This window comes from Panthera onca, chromosome E1, assembly GCF_046562875.1.
Source record: "Panthera onca isolate mPanOnc1 chromosome E1, mPanOnc1 haplotype 2, whole genome shotgun sequence".
Taxonomy (NCBI): Eukaryota; Metazoa; Chordata; class Mammalia; order Carnivora; family Felidae; genus Panthera; species Panthera onca.
Window position 1 is genome coordinate 877,838 of NC_138352.1, and position 14,258 is coordinate 892,095.

Genomic DNA, 14,258 nt, shown 5'->3' on the forward strand with positions numbered 1-14,258 from the left:
CAGTGTATTTCCAGCTGCCTGTACCTTTTCTACCTGTGTGTCCAACACACATCTCAAATTTAACATGTCAAAAACTGACTCTTGCATTTTTCACAGAGCCTGCTCCTTCTGCAGAGATCTGACTGAGAGAACACAATGGAAAAACCATTCTCAGCCTGGAGAAGGGTTAATGTTGTCTTTCTGTGCCTAGAAGAGATTTCTATATCTCATTAACTAGCCTCCTTAAGTAAATACAAAGCCTGCCTTTTAATTCATAAGCCATGAGCAAATTACCACTTTCTAAATGGCTTGATCTTTAAGCTTCGCTTTTACAGTTAAAGCTTTTAAAACATACATTCTGTGATATAAGCTTCATTTTGTAGAAAGCAACTTGTAGTAAAAATAATAGATGTCATTTGGGCTTAACCTCCACATTGGCTATATTATGTGTATAATACAGTTTCCTCCCTTAAAGAACAGACTGAGAATCTTATCTAAAAATGGAAATGAGTTGCTATGGAAGTAATAGAGTCATACCAAAATGAAACTTTTTCAATATGGAATGACTGTAGATATATTTAATGTAGAAAAAAATCCTAGTATAGTTCATTTCATCTACCCACATATTTTTTAAACTGAGGATTGAGGAGGTTAAAAATTCGCCACGTCAGTTTCTAACTAAGGAGGATTCTAATTCAGTACGTCTGGGGTGTGGGGCTCTGTGTCTGTCAGTTTTGTTGGGGAGCTTGTCCTTCTATACTCCACAGGTGATTCTTCTGCATGCCCAGTTACAAATCATTGCTCTGGTAGGCCAACATCATCTTACAAAAGCAGAGGAGATTACAAAGAAATTGAAACTCCTCCCTCCTCTGAAGAAAAATTACAGAGTAGAAGAGAAATGACATAGATCTGAGGAGTTATTGTATTACTAACAAAAATCAGTTCCTAATATTATTAATATGATTGAAAAGATTTGCTTGGTTGCAAGGTTCTGCGAACATCACTTGTGCTTTAAGTTGAATGTATCTTTTGTGATCTGGTTATAGCATTTAAATTAAAAACAAAACCTGGATTCAACACATGTGATTAAATACCAGGGATTGTATCTAAAACTCATTTTAGGGTGACTAAAAAGAGCCTTAATCTTGTCACATCTAGTGATCAACACATTTTCCAGTCAAGTTGCTAAATGTAAACCCTCAGTTTTAGTGGAGAGGATATGAATAGTGACTGTATAGGTAAAGAAGTTGAAAGGCTTCTTTTAAATTTAACATTTAAAGGGGCGCCTGGGTGGCGCAGTCGGTTGAGCATCCGACTTCAGCTCAGGTCATGATCTCACAGTTTGTGAGTTCAAGCCATGCGTCAGGCTCTGTGCTGACAGCTCGGAGCCTGGAGCCTACTTCGGATTCTGTGTCTCCCTCTCTGTCTACCCCTCCCCTGCTCATACTCTGTCTCTCTCTCTCAAAAATGAATAAACTTTAAAAAATTTTTAAAAAAATAAAAAAATAAATTTAACATTTTAAGATGTCAAATTTGTCATTAGTGTTCCTTCAGGTAATTTTTTCATTGATCACTAACCATTTTTAAAAGGATAAAATTTTTTAGTGTTTGAAAAAATAGATACTTTTATTCATTATTTTGGCGATTTATTTGGGTAGAAAGAGCTAAAGAAAAGTGCATGTCCTTAAATTGTGTAAGCCAGGATATATTACCACCAGTCTTTTTCATGATTATTCACTCCTTCCTGTCAAAAAACTTTAAAATGAGGTGACCTCAGATATAAGAATTATTCAAGATACAAAGCAATTTCAGTCTGTAATCGGTTTCTACAGAGAAATTATTTAGTTTTGTTTTAAATGAACATTGATTGATTTTTTAGATAGACTCTCAGAATAAGGCATTTTCTCTGCATTCAACCCAAAGAAGAGTATTAACAAGACTAAGTTCTAAGCCTTCAGAATAGTCTTATTGATAAGAAATAGCAAGGACAACTTGTGCTTAATTAAAAATTCCTTTATCAATTCATGGCAGTGATAAAGAATACTTGTCACTAGAAATTTCTGAGGCAGGAAAACTGGCCACAGTCTCTGCTTGTGTTAAATTTACCCAGTTTCACCTTAATTGTACAAGGCAGAATCTCTTATTCTGGAGGGCAAAAAAACAACTAGTACTGAGTAGATGTAAAAGCTATATATGTACATTTTCTTCTTTTTCGCATCAAAGCATATGTTTTGCCTAAGATATATTTTACATCAGCACCCGATCAGTTTATCTTTTTTATTTTTCATTCCAATTTTTCAGACTTCAGCAATCACCCAGCGGATAAGTCCCTGTTCCACCTTGACTAGTAGCACTGCCTCTCCACCAGCCAGTAGCCCCTGCTCCACCCTCCCGCCAGTCAGTACAAATGCAACTGCCAAGGACTGCAGCTACGGGGCTGTTACTAGTCCAACCTCTACCCTTGAAAGCAGAGATAGCGGCATCATTGGTGAGTTGGTTTTTATATTAATCATTTTGTGGGGGTTTTTTTCTTTTTAAAATAATACACAAGCTTAAGGTTTTCAAAAAGAATGCTTTTGAGTTGTTGAGATGTATATATAATGTATATATATATTCAGATGTATATATAATGTGTGTGTGTATATACACATATATATATATGTATATATGTACATATAAAGGTTTGTCTACTTCTTCCTGTAGATTCATCTATCTGCCAACGGAAGTGGTTCAGAAAATGTTCATTCCTCACTGAACTAGTAGAGTTTCATGGAGGTTCTCAGTTCTGCTTATTGTATACTTATTAAGGGGAGTCAGTCAAATGGAAATTAGTGAAGTTTTGGGAAATGAGGATCTGAAGAAAGGAAACGTACAGAGAAGAAAACAGGAGTGAGCACAGAATCTTAGGGCACATTCAAATTGAGCAGGAAATTAGAGGTGGGAGAATGAGCCAGTGGATAGGAGTAGTTAGACAAATAGAAGAATTGGGACAGTATAATGTTACCAAAGTCAAAGAAGATAAAGGGTTCAGAGAAGGGAAGAGGAGAGGCTGGTCAACAAATGACAACAGCTGAAAAAGCCAGGCATACTGGGATCAGTTAAGGAATAAAGAAAATATTTCTTCCTCATTTGGCTTCCTTCTAAAGGTTATCAAATCACACTAGATAGTATAGCAGATATTAATGCCATGGCAACTAAATATATCTCTATTATTTAAATGCATATATATCAACATGTGAATTTATTCCTTTAAAATAAGTATTGAGTAGATAAAAAAGAATATTTTTACAGCAAAGTTGCAGGATACAAAATCAACACACAAGAACCAGTTGCATTTCTTCTATATGCTAACCATGAACAATTAAAAAAGAAAATTAAGAAAACAATTCCATTACAATAGCATGAAAAAGAATTTTAAAACGTGGGAATAAGTTTAACCAAGTGTACACTAAACAGAAAATACTGCAAAGAAATTTTAAAAGATTCAAGTAAATGAAAACATAATCTGTGTTCATAGACTAGAAGATTTAATATTGTTAAAGTGATAATATATCTCAAGATTTCTACAGATTATTGAAGTTACTATCATAATTCCAACAAAGTTTTTTGCAGAAATAGAAACACCCATCCTAAAATTCATGTGGAATCTCAGAGGACTCTGACTCAGAGGACTCAAAGCAGACTTGAAAATGGAGAACAAAATTGGAGGACTCCATTTCTTGATTTCAAAATTTATTACAAACTTCTTAAAGGCAGGATTCATGTCTTACAGTTTTTATATATCCTCGTGACTTAGCATAATAGTTTCTAATTTGTAAGTTATTTATATGAGAAGTCTTTATGAAGATATAGTCATTAAGTAACTAAATATTTTAACAAAATAAAATAGAGAAATAAAATGTAGAAGAGTGGCCTCTTTTATAACCTCTGAAATAGTTTGTGAAAGATTGGAATTATCCTCTCCTTGTATATTTAGCAGGATTTGCCATTAAAATAATCTGGACCAGGTGCCTGGGTGGCTCAGTTTGTTAAGTGTCTGACTCTTGGTTTTGGCTCAGGTCATGACCTCACAGTTAGTGAGTTGGACCCCCTGCTTGGGGGTCAGCCTCTCTCTCTGTCTCTCTCTCTCTCTCTCTGTCTCTCTCAAAATAAATAAGTAAACTTAAAAAAAATAATCTGGACCTGATGTTCATGTAGATTTTTTTTAATTACTACTCCACTGTATTTAATACTCTAGGACTTTCTAAGTTTTCTCTTTCTTCTTGAATCAGTTTTCCTTAGCTATGGTTTTTTTCTTTTTCAAATTTATTGGTATAAAGTTGCCCAAAATATTCACTACCTACCCAAGAACCCAAGCTGAAAAGCTGAGAGGAGTCCTTGTCATTTCTCTGCCCCCACCCTAAATTTCTTATCCCTGAATTTTATTTTCATCTTTTCTAGTATGCTTTGGTAGTCCCCATTATCTCAGACTTAGAGTAATACAAACCTGAGTATTATCTCTGCTTTTCATTTTGTCCTTTCCAAGTCTGTTTTTCACACAGCCACCAAAGTGAATTAACCAAGAACCGGTTACTCCTTTGCACATGGGAGTGCTTAATTCGTCTAGGCCAGCTTATCTGGCACAAAGACTGCATGCATGGGCTTTGGACTTTTGAACCTTTAGTAGTCACATGCACGAAAATATTACTGCATTCTTGATGCTTCAGTCACCTTGATGACCTTAAATCATATAAAGTCTCACCATAAAGGAATGGTTAAGTAAAATAGGATGCACCCATAAAGTTGAATAATACACAGACATTAGCCTGTTGTTATTAAAAATAGATTTCATTTTTTGGCCTTTATTTTTCTGTATATGGCCTCTTTTGCCTAGAACTGTCTGTGTTCTCAGATTAAGGATTTAGGACCTATCTTGTTCCCATATTCTGCACATATTAGTTATTAGTAAAAATTTATTGGATAGGTGGGTGAATGGAATTAACCAGAAGTTACCAAGTTCATGAAAAGCATCAATGAAGCAAAAATGCACAAAATTCCTAAATGGGAAGTTACCCAGAAAATTTTATTTCTGGTATTTTATGTGAGATGTCTGTTTTTACTTTCTGTGCCCCAATAATCCTAGACCATTATGCATTCTAGACCATTTATTCATCCTTTTGACAAATATTTATTGAGCATATACTGTGTGCCAGGGACTAGATACATTTCTATCTAGTGAAAAAAGGCAAGAAATACCTGAGGCTTCATAGTTGAAAATGGGTGAACTGTGTAATAATAGGTTATGCAAATAGTACAATAGTCATAGTTTTCTTCTCACACTGGGAAAACTAGATGTTTTGCTTGTCTTTACTTTTAAATACCTTGACCATAAAAGCCCTCCCTCATTATAACATTTAGCATTTATTTTTTTTAATTTATTTAATTTTTTTATATCAAACTAGATTTTATTAATTAATTTTTACTTATAAATTTTTTAATATGAAATTTTTATATGAAATTTATTGTCAAATTGGTTTCCATACTTTAGCATTTAAGTAATAAAGTAGGGCCCATAGGCCACATTTAAGTAATAAAGTAGGGTCCATAGGCCACTGAACAATACCACCTTAGTGCTACAAACTCAAAGTTTCTCCAATCTTTCCACCACCGATCAGGTCTTCCATAATTTTTGTTGGTAGATCTCATAGTTTTGAAAAAATGTTCACCATCCCTCTATTCATTATTTAGTAGTTTCTCATTTTTAATTTATCAAACATGTATCTCTGCCAAAGCTTCTGCTTAAATGAGAATAACTACTGTTGTCACCCTTGATAGAATCCTCGCTATGTTTACAGAAGTTTGACGGTGTAACTAGTTAACAGTAAGCATATTATTTGTAAATTATTTGAAATACTGAAAATAGTGAACCCCATTGCTACTTTCTCACACCTGTAAACCATGTGCTCATGGTTTATCTGGAGAAAAGAGGTTTATACCAGGCTGGGACCACACAGATACAGGTATATCTGAGCCAAATCTGGGACTTAATAATAAAAACATCTGCTGGACACACACACACACACACACACACACACACACAACATAAAAGGTAAGGGGTTAAATAACAGGCATTTTACATGTAGACAAATCCTCTGGGAAACAAGAGTTTCCATTCTCTGCCTTTCAGCATACTGACCCTAGCAGCTGTGTGAACTCCAAGCTTCTTGCAAAGAATTACAAAGGTAGCTGAATCACCATATCTTTACACCAAATGAAATTATATTTCAGTCAAGTTTTACTGAAAATAAAAGTTTAAATATATTTTAAATTAATGAGACAGTTTTCAGAAATTAGGATAAGAAGCATACATCCACTTTAAAAGAACACACACAGGTACATACACACATATTATAAATATGCTATCACTGAACACATTTAGAAATTATAATTATACAATAATGCCATGGAATCCATAATAATCTCATTGGGGAAGGTGCAATATTATGTTTGGTGGCAAAATGGTTAGGAACTATTGGGCTGTTTATGACTGAAAGTCTGAATATATGAAATTAATTTTTAATTAAAGTGAGTAGTTTAGATTAGATACCAAAATAATGTAATAACTTAATATGACTTGAACATTGGCTTTTTTTTAAACGTTTATTTATTTCTTTTGAGAGAGAGAGAGAGTGTGGAGAAGGTGCAGAGAGAGAGAAGGGAGAGAATCCCAAGCAGGCTTTGCGCTGTTAGCACAGAGCCCTATGCAGGGGCTCAAACCCATGGAACTGTGAGATCATGACCTGAGCCAAAATCACGAGTCGGATTCTTAACCAACTAAGCCACCCAGATGCCCCCTTTGGATTAGCTACAAGAACATGTGGCCCATAGTTTCCAACATTTTCATCAGTGAGACTTCCTTAGCACAGATTCCTCAGAGCCTGAGACAAAAGGTTACGTGCTAACACTATATTAAGGGAGTATAAACCAAGGAAACAAGTGAATGAAAGGGGAGTAAGGCAAAGAAGAAACAAATATAAGAAAAGGAATTACAGAGCTGGCAGAGGTGATTGCTTTATTCAACTGAAATCTTCAGAGAGACCATACAATTCCTAACTATGGAAGGGGGAATTACAAGGGGCTATTACTGCTAGTTCCTGTCTCACATTGGTGTGTTAGCCCTCCTAGGGCATTGTTTCCCCTACTTTACTATTGCACAAATCCAGTAGCCCTACTGCATCTCATGTCTCAGCAACAACCAGGAAGTCCAGGAACAGAGGAGAGAGTCTATTCAGCATTACACAAGACATTGATTGACTTGTGCTCATGATTATCATAAATGACTAGCAGTAGCCACTATAGCCAACCCTTCAGTCTGAAGCAGGATGTTAATAACAGGGACCCAGCTCCAACCCATGGGAATAGTTCACACCATCACTAGAGCCAATGTAGCTAGACAGTGGCAGGTAAGTATATCTAGAGTGGCAAATCCAGTAAAGTTCAACCCTTACATCACATAGATCCAGTAATACTCTCTTTGGCATCTGTTCTCACCTGGGAACACGATATTGTGAAACTCTGCATTCTTTTCTGAGAGGAGAGATCTAAATCCAATTCTTCAAGAAGATGACCAGTGCAGTCTCCCAAAAAGACTTAGAAAGGGTTAGTAAATGAAGAGTAAGTCCCTGCTGCTCCTGCTGGTCCTGGATTCCATAATGTATGCTCCTTATCTCCCTCCTTCACCCATTTCAGAGCAAAGAATATCAAAATAGATTTCAGAACAAACAATGATTACCTATCAAGGAAGGTCATTTCATAATGATAAATGGATCGTTTTGTCAGGAAGAAGTAACAGTCCTAAATGTTTATGCACCGAATAACAAAGCTTCAAAGTGGCAGAAATCCGCAAATGTAGAGATTTTAACTCATCTCTCAGTGGTTGAAAGAACAATTAGGAAATCCATTAGCATGTAGATGACTTTAAACAGTTCCATTAACCAACTTGACTTAATTATTTTTTATACAACAGTCCGCTTAACAATAGCATAGTTCAGATGCTTTTTAGGTATACACAGAAGATTCACCAAGACACCAATATTCTGGTCCATAAAACAAGTCTCAGTAAATTTAAATGGACACAAACCATTACGGTATTCTCTGACCACAATGTGTTTACACTGGAAACCAGTAATAGAAAAATATCAGGAGGAGTGCCTGGGTGGCTCAGTCAGTTGGGTCTCCAACTGTTGGTTTTAGCTTGGGTCATGATTTCACAGTTCATGGGATTGAGCCCCTCATCAGGCTCCATGCTATCAGCACAGATACTCTCTCTTTCCTGTCTTTCCTCTCTCTCTGCCTCTTCCCCCCATTCATGTGTACTCTCTCTCTCTCTCAAAATAAATGTATAAACATTAAAGAGAGAGAGAGAGAGAGAGAGAGAGAGAGAGAGAGAAGGGGCACCTGGGTGGCACAGTTGGTTAAGCATCCAACAATCCAACATTAGTTCAGGTCATGATCTCCCAATTCATGGGTTCGAGCCCTGCATCAGGCTCTTTGTGCATAGCCCAGAGCCTGGAGCCTGCTTCAGATTCTGTCTCCCTCTCTCTCTACCCTTCCCTGCTCACTCTCTCTCACTCTCTCAAAAATAAATACTAAAAAAAATTTTTTTAAAGAAAAATATCAGGAAATTTCACAAATGCTTAGAAATTAAACAACATATTTCTAAATAATACTTGGGTCAAAAAAAATCACATTGGAGGGGCGCCTGGATGACTCAGTCAGTTAAGAGTCAACTTTGGCTCAGGTCATGATCTCGCAGTTTGTGGGTTCGAGCCCTGCATCAGTCTCTGTGCTGACAGCTCAGAGCCTGGAGCTGCTTCAGATTCTGTGTCTCCCTCTCTCTCTGCCCCTCCCCCACTCATGCTCTGTCTGTCTCTCTCAAAAATAAATAATAAAACATTTAAAAAAAATTTTTTTAATCACATTGGAATTTAGAAATATTTTTAATTGAAAAATAGTGAAAACAAAAACCTCAAAATTTTTAGAATGCAGCTAAACAAGTGCCTAGAAGGAAATTTATAGCATTAGATGCTTATTTTAGAAAAGAGAAATTTATTTCATTAGTGAACTAAACTTCTTAAGAAACAACAACAACAAAAAAAAGAAATTCAAATCAAAGTAAGCAAAGTAGGAAATAATAAAGAGCAGAAATCAATAAAATAGGAAAAGAGAAAATTAATGAAACTGAAAGCTGGTTCTTTGAGAAAATCACATTAATAACCCCCTAGCCATATTAACCAGGAGAAAAAGAAGATACAAATTGCCAAAATCAGGAATGCGAGAGTCTATCATTATAGACCCACAGACATTAAAAGGATAAGGGAATGTCATGAGCAACTTTATGCCAATAAATTTGACAGTTTAGATGACATGGACAAATTCCTTGAAATAACAAATGACCAGAGCTCATTCGAGAAGAAAGAGATAACTTGAATAACTTCATAGCTGTTAAATATAAATTGAATTTGTTGTTTAACACTTTCCTGCAAGGGAAAGATGCCCTGACAGGTAAATTCTATCAAATATTTAAGGAAGAAATTATACCATTTCTACACAAACCGCTCCAAGAAGTTGAAGTGAAAGGAACACTTTATGAGGCCAATGTTACCTCAACACCAAACCAGACAAAGACATTACATAAAAAGTAAACTACAGACCAGCATGTGTCATGAACAAGATATGAAAGTCCTTAACAAAATTCTAACAAATTGAGTCCAACCTTATATAAAAGATAACAGGGACATTATATTAAAAAGGACCTGTCATGACTAGGCAGGGATGGGGGAGCATTGTCATCTGTCAGAAGCGTAACGATGACTGCCCTCTCTGATGGAGTTGACAGGGAGATATTGCCATGGAACTGGGCTCTCTTGGTATCAGTGAGGATACCAAGACCACTTGGCAGCACTTAATTCTCAGATGTATTATTGTAAAGAGCAAAAAGGCTGGAAGGCAACCATTTGTTAGCTCATCTTTTACCTTTGTTACTACAAAATCCAGAACTCCCATTTAAATTTCCACAGAGAAAACCTCACAAAGAGGCATCATGGAAATTACCTTAAAAACTTAAGTCTCTTCTTTTAATAATAGGTACATTGAAGATGTAAGAAGAGAATATGAACTAACATTAAAAATTCTCCAGGGATGGGGCACCTGGGTGGCTCAGTTGGTTGAGCATTCAGCTCTTGATTTTGGCTCAAGTCATGATCTTATAGTTTGTGAGATTGAGCCCCCATAGCGCTGACAGCGTGGAGCCTGCTTGGGATTCTGTCTCCCTCTCTCTCTACCCTTCCCCTGCTCACTCTCTCTCAAAAATAAACACTTTTAAAAAATAAATAAAAATAAAAATAAATTCTCCTAGAATGGCCTGTTTTACTCTTATAATTATTGCTAAGATTTTTATAATCTAGATTTTATTGTTGTTAACCATTGCATTTCAAGGCTTAATGAAAATGTTTCTGTTTATAAGTCCTGTTTATAATTAATGGTAAGACTAGATAAAATTCTAGATTTTTGTTTTTGTTTGATTTCATTAAGGGACATCTAGGGTTAGAGCTACAGAGGGTAGCTGTACAAGAAAGCCCTGTACTGTTTCCTTATTTGGACAGATTATTTCTCCTATGTTAGCATCTGCTTAAGACCTCTTATTTTTTTCTAATTCATTATTACATATGAAAGGAAGTAAATTTAAATGAGGGAGAGGAAAATGTGGGATAAAAAGAGTATAAAGATCTTTTTGAGAACTGTGGGGCTTTCCAGCAATCCATGAAAATTCTTTAAATTCCCTTTTTGATGAAATTCTGAAATTTTTCACATTCATAGGTCCTAGTTTTAGATCTTTTAGCATTGATATACGAATTTGTTTAGTTCCATTCAGAGAGAGTTGTTAAAGTAAATGTATGAGAGATGTGAGACAGAATATGTAAGAGATCGTTATATTTTGGTTTCGATTATTTAAACTTCATGGTGGAGATGAAATGATCATCAGCAACTTTTAAAAAAATATTACTACTGCTCTTATTATCTAGTCACGAATTTGGATAATAATGAACAAATCAATCTCTAGGTTTATGGGTGTTTTGTTTTTTTTTTTAACTTGTTTTACTCTCTTTTTTAGCTACATTGACAAGCTATTCTGAAAACGTGGAACGCACAAAATATGTTGGGGAAAGCAGTAAAGAATTAGGATCTGGAGGAAACCTGAAACCTTGGCAGTCTCAAAAATCCAGTATGGATTCGTGTTTGTATCGAGTAGATGAAAACATGACGGCTTCCACCTATAGTCTGAATAAGATCCCTGAGAGGAATTTGGAAACTGTTCTATCGCAGTCAGTACAGTCTATTCCTCTGTATCTTATGCCACGGCCAAATTCAGTAGCAGGTAAGAGTTTTTAAAAATTGACCATTTTACTGGCGTGTATACTGAAATGAAAGTAAATTCTGCTTTAACAGAATTTTCTATTCATCTTCTTTGACTGTTCTTTTGTGTAGCTAATAGGCATGTGGATATCTTTTTGAACCTGGGGGAAGGCTCATGCTCAAGTGGTGATTCTGCTCCCAAAATGTGTAAAAACACTCACAAAATCATAAGTAAAACCTGTAAAGTGTATGGTTGAATTTCTAAAAGTATTTTTTTCATATCTGAAGTCTTTGAAAAGATTTCAGTCTGTGGTTTTTAAAAACAGTAGTTTAAAAAAACACATTAAATTGAAGAGTATTTCAGTAGAATTTATATTATTAGAAATCATCATCCATAGTTTGAAGGAGAGGCAGGCAGGCAAGAATTTTAGCTTCCCAGCCCATGAGCTCAACATTTCCACCATATCCATCCTATCGTAGAAGAATCACCAGGTACCTACAAGTGCTAAAGAAGAACTCAGACACTACTAGCAGGCTCAGTCAGAAAGTCATAAAGGAATGTCAAGGGATGCCTGGGTGCCTCAATCGGTTAAGCATCTGACTCTTGATCTTAGCTCAGGTCATGATCTCAGTCATGAGAGTGAGCCCTGCATGCGTAGAGTCCGCTTAAGATTCCTCCCTCTGCTCCTGCGCCTCGCACGTGCATGCGCTCACTATCTCTCTCTCTCTCTCTCTCTCTCTCTGTCTCTCTAAATAAATAAATAGATAGATAAAGAAATAAATAAAAGTTTTTTAAATAAAGTAAAAAAAAAAAAAAAAGAGAATAAGTCAGACCAGGAGCTTTTGCAGATAGTTGGGCAGTCGGGCATTTTCAAAATGCAGCATCATCTACCCTTTGTCCCTAATACGAAATCATAGTCGTGATTGTCTTTCTTACTTGCTCGATGAATGCCTAAAAGGTTTATCTCACTGACACAAAATAATAAAATACCTATTATAGTTAAGAGCTCTTATTTCCCATGTGTAATGATTTATGTTATGCAGATAATAGTGTGATGCTTCTTGCCTTTTTGTACTTTTCTAAAACATTACTCTTTGTTCTGTCCTCTGGGAGACCATCAGCATCAGTCATCACATGTGATTATGTGGTGATGGCTCATCTGGAAGATCAGTAAGTGTAGACAATTTAATATGTATTTTTCAAGATTATTCATTTTTACATAGTAGCAAAAAACTTTTCCCTCCTAGGTTCTTTGGAATATGTTGGTCCCCAGGGATGATGTCATATTATACTTTAGAATGCTGTAACTTAGAAAGGGCCAGGCAAATTCAGTCTTTCCAGGAGAGAAACATATAAACCCTTGCTTACATAAAATTGGGGAAATATAGCTACCAACCTTAATGGTACATCCCAATTTATTTAACTAAGCTACAGTGATTTCTAAGAAAGTTCTGGCTCTGTTATTTGAGAAGGGCATTGAGCATTTAGTAGAAGACAGAAATATAAGCTTCTCTTGTCCTCTCTTTACTGGAGAAATTATAAAATACTTTGCCCTTTTTTTTTTTTACATTTTAAATTGTATTTAATTTTATTTATTTTTTTAATATGAAATTTATTGTCAAATTGGTTTCCATACAACACCCAGTGCTCATCCCAACAGGTGCCCTCCTCAATGCCCATCACCCACTTTGCCCTTCTTGAGCATAAATATCTGTAGATTTATTATTTTACCCTATGCAGATACTAGTGTGTACAAAGAGTTGTCCAGGACTAATTAGCCAGATATAATTCTTCCCTCTAAGGTTTTCTAACACTACTGCTTTCTAGAAATCAGCACGAGGCAGCTTTCAGAAGTATCAGTGAGTCACAAATTATTTCTCTAATACATGTAGGAGAAATTAACTGTTAAGTTCTATCACAGAGAATAGAACCCAGTTTTCTATACCAGGTATTTTAATCACCAGGTTAAAAAAAAGTTTGCCATTTGAAATGTTTTTTTTTTTTTTAAAAAAACTTCACAAAGCAAGCAAGAGTAGTAGGCGAAGAGTACACTCTTTCATTTACATGGATTGTAAGATTCTTGTTTATTTAGAATTTTATCTTGTAAGAACTGATATCCTAGTTACTTAATAAAATCTTTTAAGTTATGTTCAATTTTCAGGGAATTGTCATCTAATTTATGAATTTTGATGGCTTCTAAACTACCTCTCGTGATATATTTTTTGCTAACTGCCATTTACAAACTTTACCGCTTATAAGCATCAATATATTTGTGGCTACACTTAGACTTAAAGAAAGTTATTGCATATTCTTTGGGACACTGACTTCAGCAAATATTAAGATAAGAATTTTATGGAGAATTACAGGATAGAATTCTAATTGACAACCATTGTTGTGTTTGTAAAATAGTCAGCGTCAAATTTACAGTAATTTTGGTATATTTATAAATAATACAGTAATTTATAAAGTATCATACAGAGGAGGGAAGCATCTGAGTGCAAAGGGAAAGGGTAGAGAGGAATAGAAGACATCACAGAGAAGGACAAATAAGAAGTCACAGAAAAAAGAGGAAGGAGTTACTAAGAAGTTAAAGAAGTTGGCACGTTATTTCAGCATGACCAAACCATGGGATACAGTGAAGAAATAGTAGAAAATGATGTTGAAGGGGATACCAAGGAGCTTATATGCTCTGATGATAAATGTTAGGTTTATTTTGTTGCTAGTCAGGAGTATAAGCAGGAGCTATACTATCAAATATGCTGTTTAGAAAATGGCTGAATAGCCATCTGTATAGGATGGACTGAAGGAGGAGAGCCAGGAGTTAGAGAAGATAGTTCTTTAAAAGCTTGTGGTATTATGCAGTATTATAGGGAGTGAATCATCA

At 35.4% G+C, this 14,258-nt stretch overlaps 1 protein-coding gene across 1 annotated transcript in view; it reads left to right on the forward strand.

Annotated features, from left to right (window-relative positions):
* Positions 1-14,258, forward strand: part of TANC2 (tetratricopeptide repeat, ankyrin repeat and coiled-coil containing 2) — a 291,625-nt gene that overhangs the window by 217,254 nt on the left and 60,113 nt on the right. Inside the window, exons 7-8 of the mRNA XM_081791317.1 lie at positions 2,281-2,467; positions 11,132-11,395. Of these exons, the coding sequence (XP_081647443.1) occupies positions 2,281-2,467; positions 11,132-11,395 (451 nt within the window). The remainder of the gene's footprint in view (positions 1-2,280; positions 2,468-11,131; positions 11,396-14,258) is intronic.